Source organism: Paroedura picta, chromosome 3 (assembly GCF_049243985.1).
Source record: "Paroedura picta isolate Pp20150507F chromosome 3, Ppicta_v3.0, whole genome shotgun sequence".
In the NCBI taxonomy this organism is placed as follows: domain Eukaryota; kingdom Metazoa; phylum Chordata; class Lepidosauria; order Squamata; family Gekkonidae; genus Paroedura; species Paroedura picta.
In genome coordinates this window covers 170,623,675-170,646,217 of record NC_135371.1, presented here as the reverse complement: position 1 = coordinate 170,646,217, position 22,543 = coordinate 170,623,675, and the positions used below count along the sequence as shown (strand labels likewise).

The following is a 22,543-nucleotide window of genomic DNA, read 5'->3' as shown; positions in this document are numbered from 1 at the left end:
TACAGCATCCGGGTTATATGGCGCTTCGGCGCAAGCGCAGAAACACGGGAACCCCAGACTTTTCTACTGGGAACGATTGACGCCTCGATTCATTGAGAATAAAAGCTGAAGCCTAAAACTTTTTGCGCATGCGTTATGAAAATCCTGGTAGGATGTGCTGCTGTCGCTTCTGCGGAAAATAAAAAAATCTCTTCAATTCCGCGAGTCGCATTCGTTTTCGAAGAGCCTTGTTGCCAGGACAACCTTCAGTACCTATGTCGTAAGCGTGTTGCGCATGCACCCTGGTACAACCTGTGAAGTTGCGCATGCGCCATCGCGTGCTGCTTTGACACGGAGGGAGAATTCCATGAATGTATCTTTGGATGTTCTTTCTGCTAATGCAGGTACGTTTAGCATGAGCTCATTTCATGGGGGGCAGCTACAGTTCCGGGACAGGCAAGGACTCTATTAAATGAAGCTTTGTTCATTCCTGCATATGGGAGGGAAACATCACCTGTTGTATTTCTGCCTGCTTTGCAGCTAGGGATGCCAGCCTCCAGGTGGGATCTGGGGGACCCCTGGAATTATAGTTCATCTCCAGCCTAAAGAGATCCGTTCTCTAGGGAAGATGGCTGCTTTGGAGGGGCTCCATGGCCTTGCAGTCACTGAGGTTCAGGGGTGCCAACCTCCAGGGGGGACCTGGGGAACCCCTGGAATTTCAGCTCTGGACTTCAGTTCCCCTGGAGGAAATGACTGCTTGGGAGGATGGACTCTGGTTATACTCCATTAACATCCATCCCTGCCCCATATCCTGCTCACTCCTGGCCCACCCCCAAAGTCCAAGCCCATTGCTAACATCCTGATTAGTAGCTGTTGCAAAAGACTCTGTACAGAACAATGTAAACCTAAATCCACCATTACTGAATGGACTGACCAGCGGGCTCTCTTAAGCTTAATCCTCACAAACAGAGGCTGGGGTGACAAACCAACTCCTGGAATGTACCTCCTCAGACTTGGAGGAGAGATGTCACATGACCCCTTGACTTACAGAACGGCATGTCAGACACATGGATGCTACCTAAGCCTGCTACCTTGACCGTACTGTTCTGTGTACGAGTATTCAGGAGTCTGAGCCCTCCTCCCACCCCATTCTGAAGTGGTTCAGTCCACAGACAGGTTTACTGCTTCAGGTGAGTAGCCCTGTTAGTCTGGACCGGGAGTGGCCTAACTGTGGCTCTCGTAGAACAAAGCCCATCTAGCTCAGCATCCAATCACGCACAGTGGCCAGTCTGGAGGGCCAACAAGGCAGAGAGGTTGAGGCCTTCAAGAGTTCTTCAGAAGAGCCTTCTTGACCAGACCAGGGAGGGTCCAGCATCCCATCTCACACACGGGCCAACCAGTTCCTCTGGAGGGCCAACAACAGGGCAGAGAGGCCGAGGCCTTCATGAGAACATCAGAAGAGCCCTGCTGGATCAGACCAGTGATCAATCTAGTCCAGCATCCTGTCTCTCACTGTGGCCAACCAGTTCCTCTGGAGGGCCAAGAACATGACAGACAGGCCTTTCCTTGATGTTGCTCCTGGCTCTGGGATTCAGGGACTTAGTGCCTGTGAATGTGGAGGTTCCCCTCAGTCACCATGGCTATTAGCCACTAGTTGACATCCTCTGTGAACCTTGATAATGCTCCTTTAAACCAGTTTATCCCTGTGGCCATCACTACATCCCCTGGCATCAGAGTCCACATTTTAATCACAGTTTATATAAAGTAGTGTTGTGTTTTGTGTTGCATTTCAGGGGAGATCTGCTTTGAGGCAACCGGCCTTCCCCTCCTCTGACTCTTATGTGTCCTCACCAGCCCTCGCTCCTCTTTAGATCCAGGCACGGTGAGAAAGCTGGTCGTTGACCTGTCTCCTCCTCAAGCAGCACCTGGTGTGCTAAGCAAGGATGGGGCGTTCCTCCAAAGATAAGCGGGACATCTACTACCGCCTGGCCAAAGAAGAAGGCTGGAGAGCCCGCAGTGCATTCAAACTGTTGCAGCTGGATGAGGAGTATCACCTGTTTCGAGGTAAGGCAGGAACTTTGCTTTCTGTGGCCTTCTAGATCCAACGCTTTCCGAGGCACCGAATAATGCACTTTTAATCCACTTCCAGTGCTGGTTTGCAAATGGATTTTGCGGTTTCACACAGGGCTCTTGTGCATTCTCATTCTCATCGCTTGTGCGTTCCTATTGTTTGGGGACAGGTGAGGGTCAGCGAACATAAAATACAAACTTAAAATGCACAGGACTACAGTTGCAAGGTAAACTTGCAGCTCAGGACTGCAGCCTTAGACCAGAACTAAGATATAACCGGGGATATCTTCTAATGGAAATAATGTCTGCATTTATCACAGGAAGTCATTTAGGAAATGCCTGATGAGAAGGACACACACGTTCCTTCTCCACATGCAGCCAGCTGGGTTAAAACACGTTTATTTGTTTGTATATCCCGCTATTCTCCCCTGTTGAGACTCAGAACAGCTTAGGGCACCGTTATCCCCTCCTCAATTTTCTCCTCACATCAGCCCTATGAGGTAGGCCACCCCGTGAGTTCTTTGACAGGCCCAAGGCCACCCAGCCAGCTCCTGTGCTAGAAGTGGGCTTGGAAAGTGGGTTTTTATCCACCCCTTTCTAGCAGGGGTGGCCAAACGGTGGCTCTCCAGAGGCCCGTGGACTACAATTCCCATGAGCCCCTGCATCCTGGCAGGGGCTCATGGGAATTGTAGTCCATGGGTCTCTGGAGAGCCACCGTTTGGCCACACCCTGCTGGCTTGCTAGGGCAACCAGGAGCTGTAGCTTCAATGCTCTTGTGACGGAATCTTTTTCACGTTTGGACCAGGTGTCTCTCGAGCCGTGGATCTGTGTGCCGCCCCCGGAAGCTGGAGCCAGGTTTTGAGCCGGAAGCTCAAGTAAGCAGATCATTGGGACTAAGAGGAACGTGGGGGGGGGGGGCTTTCGGGGTACGTATGCTAAACTTGGAACGATACCGATGAGAGACGGCAGGACGGCTTAGAAGCCCCTTGCCTCGAGGAACGAAAGAGCGGGTTCCCTCCAGCCTCTCCCTCTGTGCTGTTTTCTCCAGGGGCGATGGCACCAAGGACGCAGAGGTCAAAATCGTGGCTGTTGATTTGCAGGCCATGGCCCCTCTGCCTGGAGTTATCCAGATCCAAGGTGACATCACCAAGGTATGTGGGTCCCTGAACTGGACTCTCCCAATCTCTTGTCCTCCCTCCCCTCAGCTCTGGGTGGTGTCCGTAATCATCCCCTCCCCCATTCTGTCCTCCCCAACATCCCCGGAAGGTAGGCCAAGGGGGGGAGGGAATGACTGGCTAAGGTCACCCTGTCAACTGCAAGGATGAACAAGGGGAACCTCGCCTAGGCCTCCTCGCTCCTAGTCTGAGACTGAGCTACAGCGATCCCCATCATGATGCCCTTTGGCACCACTGTGTCCTCCAGTGCTTTTCCACCCTCCCACCTGATCTTTCCCCTAAACCAGGGGTAGTCAAACTGGGGCCCTCCAGATGTCCATGGACTATAATTCCCTGCGTTCCTACATTTGCTGGCAGGGGCTCATGGGAATTGTAGTCCATGGACATCTGGAGGGCCGCAGTTTGACTGCCCCTGCCCTAAACACAGAAAAGTCAGACTTCAAAAGCAGGCCTTTGTGCTTGCAGGGAGCAGCCTTTTCAAGAAACAGCTGAACTTCCGCTGCACTTCCCCCCAAGAGCTCTAAGATCAAATGATCGGCACTTATTCAGGGTCCCCAGCCCGAAAGAAGTAAAACTAGCCTTGTCTAGGCCAGAGCTCTTTCCACCCTGGTCGCAGCCTGGCGGAACACTCAGCCTGGGGAGATCAGGGCCCTCTGGAACCTTCCACAGTTTCGGAAGTCCTGCGAGATGGAGCTGTTCCGCCAAGCCTGTGGTTGAGACCGGGAACCTGTCCTTGCGGATAGTGCTGGTCGCTTTGCCTGAGAACCCCAAGCACAAAATGTTACTCTGACATCTCAACCAGCCCCCACTCTGTCAGGATTCTGGGGAGGCGGTTTTGAAGGGTTTCATTTCGATCCTAAATCGTATATTGTTTTAACTGTTTAAATTGTTTTATTTGGTAAATCTGCCATTGTTGTTACCCACCCTGTGCCTACCAGGAAGGGCGGGCTACCTAAATAACACCATCATTATCCAGCGTGGCGTACTGGCTAAGAGCGGCGGCTTCTAATCTGGTGAGCCAGGTTTGATTCCCTGCTCCACATGCAGGGAATCTGACCTTGAGCCGGTCATAGTCCTCTTAGAGCTGTCCTCGCAGAGCAGTTCTTCCAGAGCTCTCTCAGCCCCAACTTCCCTGCCTGTGGTGGGGTGAGGAAGGAAAGTCATAGTAAGCTGCTTTGAGACTCCTTCTGGTAGAGGAAAGCAGGGTATAAAAGCCAACTCTTTTTCAACGTCTGCATCGGACATCCAGCAAGTGACTCCCCGACTTTCTGTGGGATCCTTTCGCGTTTCTTGCAATTGCTTCCGCTGCCCCATTAAAGCCCTTGGTTTGCCAACTGAGTTCCTGCCCTCTGTTCTCAGTATTCCTGGCATGCAGAGGAGAGGACACGCAGTAATAGGTTTAAACTACAAGTACAACGATATAGGCTAGATATCAGGAAAAAATTGTTCACAGTCAGAGTAGTTCAGCATTGGAATAGGCTGCCTAAGGAGGTGGTGAGCTCCCCCTCACTGGCAGTCTTCAAGCAAAGGTTGGATACACACTTTTCTTGGATGCTTTAGGATGCTCTGGGCTGATCCTGCGTTGAGCAGGGGGTTGGACTAGATGGCCTGTGTGGCCCCTTCCAACTCTATGATTCTGTGATTCTTCTATGATTCTGTGATTCATGCCTGCAGAGTCAACAAAGGTTGGCGTTTCCCACTCTGCTACCCTGTGGCTCTGGCCTAGACAGCAAGCCTCAAGTTTTGCCTCCCTCCTGTCTCTTCCTCCAGGTCTCCACGGCCCAGGAGATCATTCGCCATTTTGAGGGGCAGCCGGCTGACCTGGTGGTGTGCGATGGAGCCCCTGACGGTAGGTAGAAGGTCCCCCCCCCGCTAGTCCCCTTCCTGTGACGGGAGGCCCCTGCTGGCCAGCATCAGTTCTGCAGGAATTAAGGCCAGCTGCCCTCAAACCGGTTTTGTCCTTTGCTGTTGCAGTGACTGGCCTCCACGACATCGATGAGTACATTCAGGCCCAGCTGCTGCTCGCTGTGAGTGTCCCATGAAGGCTGCCTGACACTGAATCAGATCTCCTTGGTCCATCAAGGACGGTGTTGCCTACACAGGCTGGCAGCCGCTCTCCAGGGTCTCAGGCCAAGGTCTTTCTCATCCCCTCCTGCCTGGTCCTTCTAACTGGAGATGCCGGGGATTGAACCTGGGACCTTCTGCCTGCCAAGCAGAGGCTCTGCCACTGAGTCAGGGTCTCAGGTCAAGGTCTTTCCATCCCCTCCTGCCTGGTCCTTCTAACTGGAGATGCCGGTGATTGAACCTGGGACCTTCTGCCTGCCAAGCAGAGGCTCTGCCACTGAGCCAGGGTCTCAGGTCAAGGTCTTTCCATCCCCTCCTGCCTGGACCCTTTAACTGGAGATGCCGGGGATTGAACCTGGGACCTTCTGCATGCCAAGCAGAGGCTCTGCCACTGAGCCAGGGTCTCAGGCCAAGGTCTTTCCATCCCCTCCTGCCTGGTCCTTCTAACTGGAGATGCCGGGGATTGAACCTGGGACCTTCTGCCTGCCAAGCAGAGGCTCTGCCACTGAGCCAGGGTCTCAGGCCAAGTTCTTTCCATCCCCTCCTGCCTGGTCCTTCTAACTGGAGATGCCGGGGATTGAACCTGGGACTTTCTGCCTGCCAAGCAGAGGCTCTGCCACTGAGCCAGGGTCTCAAATCAAGGTCTTTTCCCATTGCCTCCTGCCTGGTCCTTTCAACTGGAGATGCCAGGGATTGAACCTGGGACCTTCTGCCTGCCAAGCAGAGGATCTGCCACTGAGCCAAGTCAAGGTCTTTCCCATCCCCTCCTGCCTGTTCCTTTTAACTAGAGATGCCACTGGGGATTGAACCTGGGACCTCCTGCATTCCAAGCAGAGGCTCTGCCACTGAGCTACGATGTCTCATTGTCTCCTGACTGGTCCTTTTGACTGGAGATGCTGGGGATTGAACCGGGAACCCTCTGTGTGCCAAGCAGATACTATGTCACTGAACCACAGCCCTCTGTTCTACTGCTAAAACGTTTGCTGTAGACAGGTCAATATCAAATCCATTTGATCCTCAGGTTAGATTTCTTTTTCCTCCTCTTCCAGGCCCTGAACATCACCACCCACGTCTTAAAGAAAGGAGGCACTTTTGTCGCAAAGGTGAGGTTTATCCCGCAGGTAAACTGGATGCAGGTAACAAATTCAAGAGCCCCTCCTTAGCTGTAGCTGATGAACAGATTTCCCTGACTAATCCAGCTGGCGAAACATGTCAGGGATTCTGAGAGATTTAACTGCATAAGAAAAGATATTTTTGCCCGGCTTGGCCGCCTTTTTCGTCTGCAACTGGTGTGGCCCATTCTTGTCCTGCCTTGTGACGTCTGCTTCTTCTCCCACCTGACTGCCACTTCCTGAGCCTTGATTGGGGACGCAATACTCCTTAAGCGTCAGCCCTGTCCCTTTGTGACGGTCAGCGTTTGTATTTTCATCTCAGATCTTCCGAGGGAAGGATGTCACCCTGCTCTATTCCCAACTGCGCATCTTCTTCCCGGATGTGACGTGCGCCAAGCCCCGAAGCAGCCGTAACTCCAGCATTGGTGAGTGAGCAGATGGCTTCTTCCAGGCCTGGTCTCGGGCCCCCTTTCCCTGCTCTGTACGATTTTGCATGAAGTTATGACAGGCTCAGACAGCTGGCGCCCCTCCCTTTCATTTTCAACCTTTCTCAACTTTTGTACCCTTGAGAAACCCTTGAAACATTCTTCAGGCTTTGAGAAACCCCAGAAGTGGCATGAAGCTGCAGGGCATGATAGCCCTCTTTAAGTATTTGAAAGGTTGTCATTTGGAGGAGGGCAGGATGCTGTTTCTGTTGGCTGCAGAGGAGAGGACACGCAGTAATGGGTTTAAACTACAAGTACAACGATATAGGCTAGATATCAGGAAAAAAACAATTCACAGTCAGAGTAGTTCAGCAGTGGAATAGGCTGCCTAAGGAGGTGGTGAGCTCCCCTTCACTGGCAGTCTTCAAGCAAAGGTTGGAGACACACTTTTCTTGGATGCGTTAGGATGCTTTGGGCTGATCCTGCATTGAGCAGGGGGTTGGACTAGATGGCCTGTGTGGCCCCTTCCAACTCTATGATTCTATGATAGGGTTGGGAAGTGGAGCTGTGTCCATGCCCACCTGGATTCCCTTCCCTTCCCACTTCCTCCAGGCCCGTCATTGGCCATTTGGTGAGGGGGAAGGCAGGTCGACATGACCATATATGGTCATATCAATTGAACAATGTTTAACAAATTTTAAAAAGTATTTTGAAAATTAATTCCTACCCATTGGGGAAAGCCTTCCAGGGCCGTCAAGAAACCCCACGATTTCATGAAACCCTGGATGAGAAAGCCTGGTTTAGATACAAACTATTTTCTTCTTTTTGCTTGGTGGGGGGGGGGTGTGTGTTTAAAAGCCTGCATTCCGCCATGCACAAAACCTTTGCCTGCTGGTTGACAGCTACTCCCGTCCCCCATTGCAACTGAAATGCAAAAGAATCTGTGTTTTTAATTGCTCTAATGTATTTTTTTTTAATTAACATTTGCCACCTTGCGGCCCCCAATCTGGCGTCAAGGAAGCATAAAAATATTTGGGTTTGTTCTGCTTTTCCTTTTTTTTTTAAAAAAAAATTATTTTAAATAACTAAAACTACAAGATAAAAGTTCAGAAAATGAAGAAAAGATTTAACAAAAGAAGATAAAAAAGATATAAATATAACCTTCTAGGTTCTCAGTGACATGGACTTACCCCATTACTCTTAATCCAAGATTATAACACGTTTGCTTACTTTTAAATTACTTCAAAATGAGTATCAAAAAACCTGTGCCCACTCCACGCTCCCATTCCCTTTCTGTGCTCCTAGAAGCCTTTGTCGTTTGCCGGAACTACAGCCCCCCTGAAGGCTATGTCCCAAACATGTCCAATCCCCTGCTGGATCATTGTTACGGTAAGGAGTCTAGCGGGAAGGGGAGGTGCTCTTGAGGGCCTTGGGGGATGTCCCGTGGCTTAGTTTGAGACCTATCAAGGGCTCAATCCAGTTTTGATCATGGCACCAATGCAGAGGTATGAGAGTCTGAGTGAGCTCTGAGAGAACTGGGCCTAGCCCAAGGTCACCCAGCATGTGGAGGAGGAGTGGGGAATCTGATCTGGCTCTCCAGAGCCAGCTTTGGAGGACATTAAAAGCTCCGTTGTCTGCTTCCTTCCGGAACTTTGCAACAGGTGAAGACCCGTCAGCCATAATAAAGTAGAAGAAAAAAGTCTCAAGCTGGCGATGGCGAAGTGATTTAATGTTCAAAACAATATCAAAGCGGATTCTCGGGTGTAGTCCATTTTCGATATCTTCATCAGTGTTATTTCCAACATTGTAATAACTTAATCCTCTCTAATAGTATTTTTATGATTATTGAAAATAGCCTACTTAGTCTTATAATCTCTTGGTTTATGTAGTTCAATTCCATATGGGTTCAAGAAACTTGAAGAAACTGCTATAGAGTAATTACATCTTGTGATATTAATATGTGTACACCCCTACTAATTTGGATGCTATGTGACCAATTTGGGATTGGACTACATAAACCAAGGCATTGTAAGACCAAGTGGGCTATTTTCAACAATCATAAAAATACTTTTAGAGAAGATTGAATTATTACAATATTGAAAATATCACTGACGAAGATAATTATTGCAATATCACTGATGAAGATAATTATTACAATATTGAAAATATCACTAATGAAGATAGCGAAAGCGGACTATACCTGGGAATCTATTTTGAAATTGTTTTGAACTTTAAATCACTTTGAGCCTCTTGTGGCGCAGAGTGGTATGGCAGCCGTCTGAAAGCTTTGCCCATGAGGCTGGGAGTTCGATCCCAGCAGCCGGCTCAAGGTTGACTCAGCCTTCCATCCTTCCGAGGTCGGTAAAATGAGTACCCAGCTTGCTGGGGGGTAAACGGTCATGACTGGGGAAGGCACTGGCAAACCACCCCGTATTGAGTCTGCCATGAAAACGCTAGAGGGCGTCACCCCAAGGGTCAGACATGACTCGGTGCTTGCACAGGGGATACCTTTACCTTTACCTTTACCTTAAATCACTTTGCCAGCTTGAGACTCTTTTCTTCTGCTTCTTGCCGGAACTTTAGCTGCTCGCCAGATTTGAGCAATCTCCACCCCTGCCCTGTACCTCCGGGAAACCGCTCTCTGGCTCCAGACTGTGCCTAGATGAGTCTTTCTCCGGCACAGGACATGGTTTCCTCGTGACACCGCACAGGTGTTGAGGCTGAGCAGTGCATCATGGAAGAACAATGAACGGAGTGTTCCACTGCCAGACAGCTTCTCTGTGTAGTGAGCAAGAGAACAATACCCTCCCTGTCTGCAGCTGTCCCCCAGACCATAGATGCCCCAGGTGGGCACGCCCCTTCCTTTCAGACGGTTATTTCACGAAACTAGCGTGGGCTTCCTGCTAGGGGAACAAATGGAGCGTGCAAAGTCCCTTCAGCACATCTGCATGGCAGGTTTAAACTAGTTAGAATCAGGTTTAGTTGCCTTGTCCTTCTCATCCCCTCTTGCCTTGTCTTTATAACTGGAGATGCCGGGGATGGAACCTGGGACCTTCTGCCTGCCAAGCAGAGGTTGTGCTACTGAGCCAGGATCTCAGGTCAAGATCTTTCCCATCCCCTCCTGCCTGGTCCTTTCTCCTGGAGATGCCGGGGATTGAACCTGGGACACACACACACTCTTTCATTTTAAACTCACGACCTACCCCTCAAGCCCTCCAGAGGAAGCCAATTCCTTAACACGAGTCTCTTAAGGCGGAGGGGAAAGTCCACAGACCCCTGGCTGGGAATCCCAATTAGGGCATCAGACTAGAGTCTGGGAGACCCAGGTTCAACTGCTAGGCAGGATGCTGTTCCCATTGGCTGCAGAGGAGAGGAAACGCAGTAATGGGTTTAAACTACAAGTACAACAATACAGGCTAGATATCGGGGGGGGGGGAGATTCACAGTCAGAGTAGTTCAGCAGTGGAATAGGCTGCCTAAGGAGGTGGTGAGCTCCCCCTCACTGGCAGTCTTCAAGCAAAGGTTGGATACACACTTTTCTTGGATGCTTTAGGATACTTTGGGCTGATCCTGTGTTGAGCAGGGGGTTGGACTAGATGGCCTGTGTGGCCCCTTCCAACTCTATGATTCTATGATTCTAAAAGCTTGGGAATATTTATTTGGAGTACGGAATGGCACGGATAATGGTGGCACACTGAGGGTTGGGGAAGACCATTTGCAAGACTGGAGGGCAGGTTTCTACCCCTGAACCATGTCTCCTTCCCTTAAAGATGTGGATTTTAACCAGCTGGAGGGCCCCAATCGGGTCATTGTTCCCTTCTTGGCCTGCGGAGATCTGAGTGCTTACGATTCAGACCGGACGTATCCCCTCCAGGTAAGGTCACGGGTGCCACAGTGCAGAGGGCTGCTCGCATCTGCCCGTACCAGAATAGCAAGTTGCTCAGGACTGATGAAAACAGACAGGTGCTTTGTTGGCCCTTCTTTTGTCATCTGGCCCTTGCTGAATCAGTAGCTTGCAATACCAGCTCCTGGCCATCTGTTCTGGTGGCGCTGCTGAGCTTGGTGGCACTTGCCCCACGGCTGCTGCAGAAAGTAACGTGGGTGGGTTCCCTCTTTGAGACCTCCAGTGGTTTTCAGCTATTGAAATTGGGCATCCTGAAGACTGTAGAAAAGGATGGCCTTGTCTACTTACAGGAAGTTCTGACTGGATATCCTGGCGATTCCCAGAGCTACCTAGCGATGACAAAGGTAGCTCTAGGAACTGCCGCCAACTCTATGGTCAGAACTTCCTGTAAGTAGCTGAGGCCTTATTTTTCTTCTTAGTCTCTCTCCCACTCCCCATAACCAATTCAACCAGTCTCAAGGCCCTCCCTTCCAGCCTTAATTGTCAAGAAGGAGCCTGACAACTGAGGAGACGGGGGGTGGTCAGGGCGGGATGGGGACTGTCCATCTTCATCCTCTGTCTTTTCCATTTGGCCAGCTGGAGCCTGGGAAGGAATACACCTACACGCCTCCCACCCAGCCTCCCATCCACCCCCCTTACGAAGAAGCCTGCTTCTTGAAGAAACGGAACCTGCTCGCCAAGGAATCGGCAGCCCCGCCTCAGCAGCCCGCGGCCCTCAACGAGCCCCCACAGCCGAAAGAGGAGGGGGCTTCGCTCAGTGGCGAGGCGGAACTGGTCAGTGCCCTGGAAGAGTTGTCCACATGACGTAACCTGGAGGCTCCTGGGAGGGGCCCAGGGCTGTCCCTGTGCCCCCACTGCCCTCTGCTGGTGGGAAAGACTTTGAGCTTGTTGAGCATGTGTCTCTCCACTTTTATCTTCGGGTTTTCAGATGTCCAATTAAAAATATTTTTAGAAACTCAGAAGTTTCATTGTTTTTTTTTTCTTTTCCCCTTCTTTTTCTGAACTTTTATCTTTTCATTTTCAATTTCCCCCCCCCATAAATCGATATCTTAAAAAACTCCAAAGTTTCATTGTGATCCTTTAATTTTTCTTCTTTTTTTCCCGAACTTTCGTCGTTTGCTTTAACATTTCCATAAAAATACATGTAAAAAAAGAAAGAAAGGTTTTCAGTTTAACAAGGGAGCGTATAGGAGTGTTTGTTGTCACCCTTTCAAGACCCAACAGCTCCCGGGCTGCTAAACTAATCAAATTAATAAAGGTCTTGTTACGTGTCTCATGACGCTTTCTCCAGTGTGGAGGAACATTCTTCAAAACAACCCCCCAGAAAAGCTACACGGATGAACTGAAATCATTAATAAGCACAGATTCAAATGAGTATCTATGTTGGTCTGAAGCAGCACAATAAAATCAGAGTCCAGTAGCACCTTTAAGACCAACAAAGATTTATTCAAGGCGTGAGCTTTCGAGTGCAAGCACTCTGTGTCTGACGAAGAGTGCTTGGACTCGAAAGCTCACGCCTTGAATAAATCTTTGTAGGTTTTAAAGGACTCTGATTTTATTGCATTAATAAGCACAACAGGTTTCCTAGTCTTTCAGTGCCCTCTTCCCTCCCTCCCACGTTCTCATTACTCTGGCCTTTAATGACTTATCTTTCCTTCCACAATCCGTGCTTAGTACAAATGGGCTGAAATCCCCCAGGCTGCTTTTCCCCAGGGCAGCTCTGTCGTTCTCCTTCCAGCGTGATATCCTAGGCTGCCACCCTCTCCGTTCAGTGGTGGTACGTTCCACGGATCAATAGGTCTGTCGTGCGCCTGTAGCTTATACCACAGTGATCCCCTCGGTGTCTGCTGCAGCTGTCTGGCCTTGGGTTCCAGTCCACGGTGATTCGATCCCAGCTCTTTGCTGCGAGAAGCTCATCTCCGGCTCCTTGCCCCTAAAGGCCTGTGGGTGTCCTGGGCCCCAGCCCTCTTGCCGTCTGTCCACGGGCTCCCCCGTGCTGAAATCAAACTGATCCAAGGGGGAGTGCTCGATGGTACACAGAGCCTCCTCGCAGAGGAAGCTGGCATTCGTTTGCTCCACGCAGGGGGTTTCGCCAGAGCTGCAGCAGCTGGGTGCAGCCGTCTCTGCCTGGGAGGCACGGGGACCCGGCTGGGCGCTTGGCTGCGGCTCAGTTCTTCGGAAAGAGTATCGGGCAAATACGCTGATGAAGAACATCTCGACAGCCAACGCGTAGTAGTAGATCACTGGAAAACGAAAAGGAGTGTTAATTCAGGCCAAACCTCTCCTGAGTGCATAGGTTTGCCGATTGGCTAGTTTCCATTCCACACAGGGCTTCACAAGGAGTGCAGAAAAAGCACACAACGTGGCACTAGGTGTGGAATTCAGATGCCGAGAGATCTCCATATAGAATCATAGAGTTGGAAGGGGCCACACAGGCCATCTAGTCCAACCCCCTGCTCAACGCAGGATCAGCCCTAAGCATCCTAAAGCATCCAAGAAAAGTGTGTATCCAACCTTTGCTTGAAGACTGCCAGTGAGGGGGAGCTCACCACCTCCTTAGGCAGACTATTCCACTGCTGAACTACTCTGACTGTGAAAAATGTTTTCCTGATATCTAGGCTATATCGTTGTAAAGGTAAAGGTATCCCCTGTGCAAGCACCGAGTCATGTCTGACCCTTGGGGTGACGCCCTCTAGCGTTTTCATGGCAGACTCAGTACGGGGTGGTTTGCCAGTGCCTTCCCCAGTCATTACCGTTTACCCCCCAGCAAGCTGGGTACTCATTTTACCGACCTCGGAAGGATGGAAGGCTGAGTCAACCTTGAGCCGGCTGCTGGGATTGAACTCCCAGCCTCATGGGCAAAGCTTTCAGACGGCTGCCTTACCACTTTGCACCACAAGAGGCTCTTAATCGTTGTACTTGTAGTTTAAACCGATTATTGCGTGTCCTCTCCTCTGCAGCCAACGGGAACAGCATCCTGCCCTCCTCCAAGTGACAACCTTTCAAATACTTAAAGAGGGCTATCATGTCCCCTCTCAGCCTCCTTTTCTCTAGGCTGAACATTCCGAAGTCCCTCAACCTATCCTCATAGCGCTTGGTTAAAACCAAAAAGAGAACTCTCCAGTCCTTAACTGAGGCTGCACGAACGAGGCGGCCAGAAAGTCTGTGCGGAAAGTGGAGTGGTTCCAGGGAAGGGGATTTCTGAACAACAACCTGATGCTGAGAAATTGTTTTTATTCCACTCGACTGCCAAGGAGCTTTGTTCCCTCACAACAACCACTTGAGGTAGGTCAGATGGAGCGACGGTTGTCCAGAGTGAGGATTCGAACCTGGGTCTCCCAACACTTTAACCGCTATACCCTGTCCACCCCAGAAAGGCCGCTTACTTTGAGAGCGGGTGTTTGCGGAGAGAGGCGGGCTGCACGGGATGGCCCCGACGGCTCCCATGGTCTCCAGGATCCCGCTTTGCAGCCCGCAGAGGACGAGAACCAGGATAATGCAGACGAACTTGGAGCGCAAGCTGTAGCCCGCCAGTGCTGGCTTGGTGGCCTTGTAGAAGAGCAGGTAGCCGTAGAAGGAGAGGAAGGTGGAGATGCCGATGATGGCGTTGATGTAGGAGTTGGGGTTGGTGTAGCCCACCTGGAGAAGAAGACGTTGGGGTATTCAAGATCTCCAGTATGCAGGACTGAACAGAATATGAAGGCTGTCCTGCAGGGGGCACTGGCGGGCAGGTGTATTTGGCATAGTTGTGATAGGAACTTTCTGGGGTTTTTCAAATACTCTCCTCCAGGGTCCTCACTGGCTCTTTGGAGACGTCCTGGTCTGCTGAGCACCCTTCCTCCCCGCTTGCCTCCAGAGCTAACGGATTGAATACAGACAACGGACAAGACTGCCTCCCACCTCTTTCTATACATAAGTTGTTACCCTTTGTAATAAAACTACTCTGGTCTTTTTAAGCAGTTGGGTGTCACACTCGTCATGCAAATTCAAACCGCCAACAAAAAGATCTGTGTTTTTATAGGCCGTTACCCCAGTTCAGAACCCACATCTATATTAAATCTAAACTTAAAAAAAAATTATCACTGAATAGCAATAATAATAATAAGAAGAGTTGGTTCTTATATGCCGCTTTTCTCTACCCGAAGGAGTCTTGAAGTGGCTTACAGTCGCCTTCCCTTTCCTCTCCCCACAACAGACACCCTGTGAGGGAGGGGAGGCTGAGAGAGCCCTGAGAATACTGAAGAAGAAGAAGAAGAGTTGGTTCTTATATGCCGCGTTTCTCTACCCGAAGGAGTCTCAAAGTGGCTTACAGCTGCCTTCCCTTTCCTTTCCCCACAACTGACACCCTGAGAGGTGGGTGAGGCTGAGGGAGCCCTGAGAGAACTGCTTGGTCAGAACAGCTTTACCAGTGCGGTGGTGAGCCCAAGGTCACCCAGCTGGTTGCACGTGGGGGAGCACGAAACCAAAGATTGGAAGTCCACACTCCTAACCACTACACCAAGCTGGCTCTCTAAGCAATATAATATAAGGCAAAAAGGACACTCTCTGTGGTGGCCCCCTTCTCTTCCTCTCCCCACAACAGATGTCCTGTGGGGCTGAGAGTGCTCTGAGAGAACTGGGACTGGCCCAAAGTCAGCCAGTGGGTATCATGTGTCTCAAAGAAGCTCACAATCCCCTTCCTCTCCCCACAAAAGGCACCATGCAGGGTGGGTGAGGCTGAGAGAGCCCTAAGAGAACTGTGATTAGCCCAAGGTCAGCCGTCTTAACCAACAACACCACTCCGGCACTGCTACAGCCACTCACGTCTCCGTAGTCATACTTCTCATCGGTCCAAAGGATCAGGGTGACGAAGAAAAGGATGGTCCGGATAAGAGAGAGCTGGTACACGGCCACCGTCATGTACCGCAAGTTCGACCTGAGGAAGGGAGAGTAGCAGAAGAAAGATGGGCTGGCGAAGAGAGACTGTAAAATCAGCCCTCTTTACATGACCCAGCACAGAACTAGTCGTTGGGGAAATGCCAAGACAGGGGTGGCCAAACTGTGGCTCTCCAGATGTCCATGGACTACAATGACCATGAGCCCCTGCCAGCATGCTGGCAGGGGCTCATGGGAATTGTAGTCCATGGACATCTGGAGAGCCACGGTTTGTTTTGGCCATCCCTGCCCTAAGAGATCCGAACAGTATGCATTTAACTATGCTGCAGAATGGATCTCCAGATAAATTATCCCCGTGTCCTGCTGTGGGAGAGGTCTGCCATCCTCCAGGTGGCAGCTAAAGATCTGCCGGGATTACAGTCAGGGTTTCCAACCTGCAGGTGTTAATTCTAGAAACACCTCCAGGTGTTGTCTGCCAATCTCTTGCAACTGATCTCCAGCAGCTCTCTCTCTCTCTGGGGAAGATGGCTGCTTTGGTGTTGGAAACCCCTCTCCTCCCCAAATTCTTCCTTCCCCAGGCTCCAGCCCCAAAGCCTACGGACGTTTCCCAACCCAAAATCGGGGACCCTAGCAGAGAAGTCACCATCTTAAGCATTTCAGCTTTCTTTTTCTTAAAGACAAGTTTCTAGTCCTTAAGGCTACAAGGATACGTTTGAAAGCGTGCAGGCAATTCCTAGCGGAACCCCGGTTATCAAAAAGGATTCGTGCGCAGCAGGAGTTCCAGGGATCAGAAGAAGAAAAAGAAGAGCTCGTGGTTTTATACCCCGCTTTTCACTACCCGAAGGAGTCTCAAAGTGGCTTACAAATACCTTTCCCTTCTTCTCCCCACCACAGATGCCTTGTTTCCCCCCCATTCTTTTCCGATAGTCGCCACTGAAAGTACTGAGAATGCCTTTTTTTATAGCCACTACACGTTTTGGCAACTTCTTTTACCTCTTGAATAATATTTTGACTAACAACTTAGCATCCTAGTGTACATTGCACATGTTAAAGACACACAGTTCTGCACCACTCAGCCCTCCCGGACAGTCTCTTTGCTTCTTGGCCACATGCTCCACTGACAAGTCATGATTGTTCTGCCTACCTGGAGGTTGGCAACCCCAGAAAGGGGGCAGGCATGACCCCGAGGGACCGTATTTCAGGCCGTGGCCCAAAGTCAGCTCTTACCGGCTGGCAGCGATCTCAGGCAGGCAGCAGCAACAGCAGCACGGAAAAGGGTCCGGAGAAACCCTCTGACCCTCCAGGCGCTGGAGCATCTGGCCTGAGTCGCCGAAGAAATCTCGAATCAAGGCCAGGAATTTCCAAAGGGTGATGGAGTGGTAGCTGCAGCAAAGGGAATGGGGGTGCGGTTAGAATGCATGGAGAAACAGCAAGCAGAAGGTCCTAGTTGAGTCCCCGGCAGCTCCAGTTAAAAGAGAACAAGGCAGGAGGGGATGGGAAAGACCTTGGCCTGAGACCCTGGCTCAGTGGCAGAGCCTCTGCTTGGCAGGCAGAAGGTCCCAGGTTCAATCCCCGGCATCTCCAGTTAGAAGGACCAGGCAGGAGGGGATGGGAAAGACCTTGGCCTGAGACCCTGGCTCAGTGGCAGAGCCTCTGCTTGGCAGGCAGAAGGTCCCAGGTTCAATCCCCGGCATCTCCAGTTAGAAGGACCAGGCAGGAGGGGATGGGAAAGACCTTGGCCTGAGACCCTGGCTCAGTGGCAGAGCCTCTGCTTGGCAGGCAGAAGGTCCCTGGTTCAATCCCCGGCATCTCCAGTTAGAAGGACCAGGCAGGAGGGGATGGGAGAGACCTTGACCTGAGACCCAGGCTCAGTGGCAGAGCTTCTGCTTGACAGGCAGAAAGTCACAGGTTCAATTCCCAGGATCTCCAGTTAGAAGGACCAGGCAGGAGGGGATGGGAAGGACCTTGGACTGAGACCCTGGCTCAGTGGCAGAGCCTCTGCTTGGCAGGCAGAAGGTCCCTGGTTCCACCCCTGGCATCTCCAGCTAAAAGGACCAGGCAGGAGGGGATGGGAAAGATCTTGGCCTGAGACCCTGGCTCAGTGGCAGAGCCTCTGCTTGGCAGGCAGAAGGTCCCAGGTTCAATCCCCGGCATCTCCAGTTAGAAGGACCAGGCAGGAGGGGATGGGAGAGACCTTGACCTGAGACCCAGGCTCAGTGGCAGAGCTTCTGCTTGACAGGCAGAAAGTCACAGGTTCAATTCCCAGGATCTCCAGTTAGAAGGACCAGGCAGGAGGGGGTGGGAAAGATCTTGGCCTGAGACCTCAGGGAGGTGCAGAATAAAATCAGGACCTCTGGGTGGTTGCCAAAGGCAATGGTCATTGAATATACATCTTAGGACCAGGCTGCACTGGGTGACTTTGGGCCGGTCAAATGCGGTCAGCCTAACCTACCTCACGTTGGGTCCCACCTGCGTTTTGCAGCTCATCTCCAAATGCCAGAGAAAATGGGGGGGACATCTGCTTTGGAGGGGGGGGGGACGACTCCCTAGTATTAGATTCCTCTGAGATCCCTCCCTGCCCCAAATTCCACCCGCTCCCAGCTCCACCCCCAAAGTCTCGAGGGCTGGCTACCCTCCTCCCAGGCCTCTGTGGAGATAACATGGAGGGGACGAGGAAGATGCCAGCGACTTCAGGCCCCCGTTGGGAGAGAAGCAGGGACAAGATCCAATTAGAAAGCAAGCAAGCAAGCAACTCACATGGAGGCCACGAATGTACAGACGAAGGACGCTCGGGGGATGAACAAGCTGATCAGGGAAGTGAAGCTGAAGACCTGTTGGAAGAGGAGCAGAGTCAGGACGCTGAAGATCCTAACCGTGTTTCCATGGTGTGCAGACTACGATTCTGGGTGCGAACAAGAGATTCATGGCCAGTAGGGTGGTCAGCTTCCGGGGGAGAGGGGGGAGGCTCCCCAGCGTCACAATTGCTCTCCAGATTACAGAGATCCCTTCCCCTGGAGAAAACGGCCCCTTTGGGAGATCGATTCGGTGGCACTATATCCCACTGAGGTCATTGCCCTCCCCACCTCCTGCTTTCCCCAGGCTCTGTCTCCAGGGATTTTGCAATCTGGAGTTGGCAACTCTATTTGCAGCCCCGTCTCTCTAAAGAACTCTTTGATCGAGCAACTGACATCTCCTCAGGATCCCCGGCCCCAAAGAAATCAGACGTCAAATATACGAAATAAATATAATAAATAACAAAGCAGAACCAGGGTCTTTTTGGCCTGGCCCCAGCCTGGTGGAACGCTCTGACTAGCAAAGCCAGGGCCCTGCGGAACACTGGCCAGTTCCGCAGGGCCTGTAAGATGGACCTGATCCGCCCAGCCTCTGGGTAAGGCCTAGAGTAGACTTCAGTGCTCTAGCTGTCCTCCCCGCCTAAATCCCTCTCGGTTTATTTCCATCTGAGAAATACATTTTCAGTAGCCACAGACAGGAATCAATAAGTTGAAATCAATTGAAAATAATTTTCGGCTAAACATCCGGAAGAGGTTCCTGACAGCTAGAGCAGTTCCTCAGTGGAACAGTCTTCCTCGGGAGGTGGTAGATTCACATTATTTGGAAGTTTTTAAGCAGAGGCTAGATAGCCATCTGTCCGAAATGTTGATTATGTGAATTTAGGCGGCTTGTAAGTGGGTGGGCAGACGGTGTTGTGACGGGGCCTGGACCTTTCTTGCCTGCCCAGAGTCGAGAAGTAAATTCCTCCAGGCCAGATTGGCCAGGGATTCTGGCTTTCTTGGTGGGGGGGAGCATAATCTGGGCCTGGAATTGGGGTCTCTGTGGCTGGACAGACAGTTATGTGTTTCCTGCATAGTGCAGGGGGTTGGACTAGATGACCCTGGAGGTCCCTTCCAACTCCATGGTTCTATGATTCTTAAGCCTATTTGACACAGAGGTTGAACAGGAGTTTCTTCCTCACCCCCATACATAAGATCGCTGCTTTAGAAGTCAGGACCGAAAGATAAGACCACCAACTTATTTCCCCTGTTCTTACCGGATAGACCCCCAGGATCCAGAGGGTGAGGGTGGTGCGGCGGGAGCTGTTCCCCTGGCGTAGGAAGAAGCCCATCTCCTCCAGGAATAGGCCGACCTGCACAAGCCCCAAGATCACCGGGACCAAGAAGATCCAGATCTGAGCCTTGATAACTGCGGAAAAAGAAAGTGATGGGTCAAGAGGCAAGGTCTTTTAGAATCACAGAATCCTAGAGTTGGAAGGGACCTCCAGGGTCATCTAGTCCAACCCCCTGCAGAATGCAGGAAACTCACAACTACCTGCCCGCCCACAGTGACCCTAATTCCATGCCCAGATGATGCCCCCTCCCAGAACCCTGGAGAGGATGCAGAACTTGGCCAGTCTGGCCTGGAAGAAATTCACCTCCTGACTCCAAAGTCGGGATCGGCTTTTCTCAGGGCATGCAAGAGCCAAGCACTGACACAATCCCTTCTGCTCACCCACTCACAACCTGCCACTTACAATCTCAGAGAGTTTTCAAAAGGGGTTTCCCACATCCCTGTTTTGATGCAGACTTTCCAGAACAAGGGCAGAACCCCCGGACTATGGGGGAACCCAAAGAGAAACCTGTGGGCCAGAACCAGGGTTTGGACTAGGCACTGCAGGATGTCTTCTGGCAGGGGACAGTCTCCCAAGTGTGGGGATATGTCATGGGGAGGGGTTGGGAGGGGGGACTCTGTGGCCTTGGACCCCACTGAGGGTGAGGGATGCCAGCCTCCAGGTGGGGCCTGGGGATCCCCCGGAATTCCAGCTCCTCTCCAGACTGCAGAGATTGGTTCCCCTGGAGAAAAGGGCTGCTTGGGAGGGGGGACTCTGTGGCCTTGGACCCCACTGAGGGTCAGGGATGCCAGCCTCCAGGTGGAGCCTAGGGATCCCCTGGAATTCCAGCTCTTCTCCAGACTGCAGAGATTGGTTCCCCTGGAGAAAAGGGAGGTTTTGGGAGACAGACTCTATAGCACTGCCCCCCTCTGAGGTCCCTGTGGCTGGGCAGTCCTCCTCAGGTTCCAACCCCAAATCTCCAGGTGTTTCTCAACCTGGGTCCGGCACCCCCCCCCCCATCCCTTGTCAATGACCACCTCTCTAAGGTCCCTCCCTTCCCAGACCTCTCCCCCCACCCAATCTCCACGAATTTCCACACCAGGAGCTGGCAACCCAACCCAAGCATTGCCCTCCACAGTCCACAGCACCCTGGCTAAAACGGGTCCCCGGGGCTCCTCTTCCGCCTAACCTCTATTGGCCGCCGGGGTGTTGCCCCCCCACCCTCCTCGGGGTTCCCCCCATCCTTACCTGGAAAGATCTCGGACGATAAGGGGAATGGGCCGCCGGAAAAGGAGCAATTAGAGGCCCGGGCCATGTTGGCCTCTCCAGAGCAGGTCTCTCTGGCCGCCCCGTCCCCAATCGATCATCCCCTCCTCTCCCATTATCCGTTGCCGAATTAATCATTGACGTGGGCCCAGGATGGGCGTCTTGGCAACGGGGCCAAGTCCACGTTCACCTGCCGAGGACTGTTGACGGGTGTGGCTCAGGTTCAAGCCTCCCAGGTGGTACGGCCTGTTCTCCAGCAGCGTGGTCCAGCCCCCTGGCCCTGAGTACCGCAAGGTGGCCATCTTGGCCTCAGGGTTACCAGCCCCTAGGTGAGCCCGAGACAGAACCATCGATTCCTTAAGAGAGAAACTGAACAAGTAGACTGAACAATAAAAGTTTGTTGAACTCAAAAGAATCTTCGTATTTATTTCCTACAAAGGAGTTTGCCATAGTTGTTTTTTGTTTTGGTTTTTCGTTTTGGTCCTGGCCTCTGTCTAACTTTTTACATGCCCTGCAGGACTTCAGTTGGTTTTTATACCCTGCTTTTCACTGCCTGGAGGAGTCTCAAAGTGGCTTACATTCACCTTCCCTTTCCTCTCCCCACAACAGACACTCTGTGAGGTGGGTGAGGCTGAGAGAGCCCTGAGATTACTGAAGAAGAGAGTTGGTTCTTATATGCCACTTTTCTCTTCCCAAAGGAGTCTCAAAGCGGCTTCCAGTCACCTTCCCTTTCCTCACCCTGTGAGGTGGGTGAGGCTGAGAGAGCCCTGATATTCCTGCTTGGTCAGAACAGCTTTATCAGTGCTGTGACTAGCCCAAGGTCACCCAGCTGGCTGCATTCGGGGAAGTGTGGAATCAAACCCGGCTTGCCAGATTAGAAGTTCGCACTCCTAACCACTACACTAAGGTTGTAGGATGAGAACGCCATTTGTCCGGCTACCCCCTTACAGTCTGAGATGCCCCAGGTAGCAGCTATATGAAAGGAAAATGTTTGGGAGTTTTTAGGTTTATTAGGAGTGTTAGTGTAGGGAAAGATGTTGTGACATGGTTTGGAAAGGCTATGGAAAGTGTAAGTATTTTTTGACCTTAATGTATATGTATAATATAGGGTTTTATATAGGCGTGAATAGGGTTAGTGTTTGCTTAGTCTAGGGTTAGGGTTTGCTTAGATATGGGTCCGGATGGGAAGTTTTTAGGTTTATTGGGAGTGTTAGTATAGAGAAATGGATCCAACAAAGAGAATTTTTCCTCTCCCTAGAAATATTGTTGGTCTAAGGTGCTATAGGGTTTGAAACCTCACTTTTAACATCTATTTATCAATGAAAAAGGAACGTCTGTAACTATGGAAGAGCGGGCATAATTTTGTGAATTAATCAATCCAGGATAACAATCTGCTTAGGGCCGCTGCTGTTCTCTACATATCCAACCCGGAATTTCGTACCCTGACCGTTCCAGCTTTAATCAAGACTAAAAAACGGGACAGATTTCCAGTCCACATCCCAAATTAAGAGAACACGTGTCTGAAAAAGAATCCCCGGTGGTCCAGGAAGAGAACGTTCTAGCATTGT

The 22,543-nt window shown here is 51.3% G+C and overlaps 2 protein-coding genes across 5 annotated transcripts; one reads left to right on the top strand and one right to left on the bottom strand.

Moving 5' to 3' along the window:
- Positions 1–24: 24 nt before the first annotated feature.
- On the top strand, positions 25–11,691 carry FTSJ1 (FtsJ RNA 2'-O-methyltransferase 1). 4 transcript variants are annotated; one of them, XM_077329473.1, is made up of 11 exons: positions 25–383; positions 1,902–2,043; positions 2,855–2,924; positions 3,098–3,200; positions 4,995–5,073; positions 5,199–5,251; positions 6,338–6,391; positions 6,723–6,825; positions 8,131–8,214; positions 10,596–10,699; positions 11,306–11,691. In XM_077329473.1, exons 2-11 carry the CDS (start codon positions 1,923–1,925, stop codon positions 11,531–11,533), a joined length of 999 nt encoding a protein of 332 aa, XP_077185588.1. In that variant the 5' UTR covers positions 25–383; positions 1,902–1,922; the 3' UTR covers positions 11,534–11,691. The 4 variants fall into 4 exon arrangements, with proteins under 4 accessions (XP_077185588.1, XP_077185587.1, XP_077185586.1 ...); XM_077329472.1 differs by having other exon boundaries at positions 1,851–2,043; XM_077329471.1 differs by having other exon boundaries at positions 1,834–2,043.
- Positions 11,692–11,764: 73 nt separating this feature from the next.
- Positions 11,765–22,527, bottom strand: LOC143833543 (organic solute transporter subunit alpha-like). Its single transcript, XM_077329468.1, has 7 exons — positions 20,958–22,527; positions 19,653–19,804; positions 18,362–18,435; positions 16,832–16,987; positions 15,533–15,644; positions 14,116–14,368; positions 11,765–12,972 (listed from the first exon to the last, which is right to left on the bottom strand). The coding sequence occupies exons 1-7, from the start codon at positions 21,022–21,024 to the stop codon at positions 12,548–12,550; spliced, it is 1,239 nt and encodes a 412-aa protein (XP_077185583.1). The 5' UTR covers positions 21,025–22,527; the 3' UTR covers positions 11,765–12,547.
- Between the last annotated feature and the right edge of the window lie 16 nt (positions 22,528–22,543).

Excerpts from the sequence above, each read along its gene's own strand:
- FTSJ1 (XM_077329473.1), top strand. The coding sequence starts at position 1,923 with ATGGGGCGTTCCTCCAAAGATAAGCGGGACATCTACTACCGCCTGGCC. Across the intron at positions 2,925-3,097 it reads GTTTTGAGCCGGAAGCTCAA|GGGCGATGGCACCAAGGACG; the intron begins GTAAGCAGATCA and ends TGTTTTCTCCAG. Across the intron at positions 3,201-4,994 it reads TCCAAGGTGACATCACCAAG|GTCTCCACGGCCCAGGAGAT; the intron begins GTATGTGGGTCC and ends CTCTTCCTCCAG.
- LOC143833543 (XM_077329468.1), bottom strand. The coding sequence starts at position 21,024 with ATGGCCCGGGCCTCTAATTGCTCCTTTTCCGGCGGCCCATTCCCCTTA. Across the intron at positions 19,805-20,957 it reads ATCGTCCGAGATCTTTCCAG|TTATCAAGGCTCAGATCTGG; the intron begins GTAAGGATGGGG and ends CTTTTTCCGCAG. Across the intron at positions 14,369-15,532 it reads AGAAGTATGACTACGGAGAC|GTGGGCTACACCAACCCCAA; the intron begins GTGAGTGGCTGT and ends CTTCTTCTCCAG.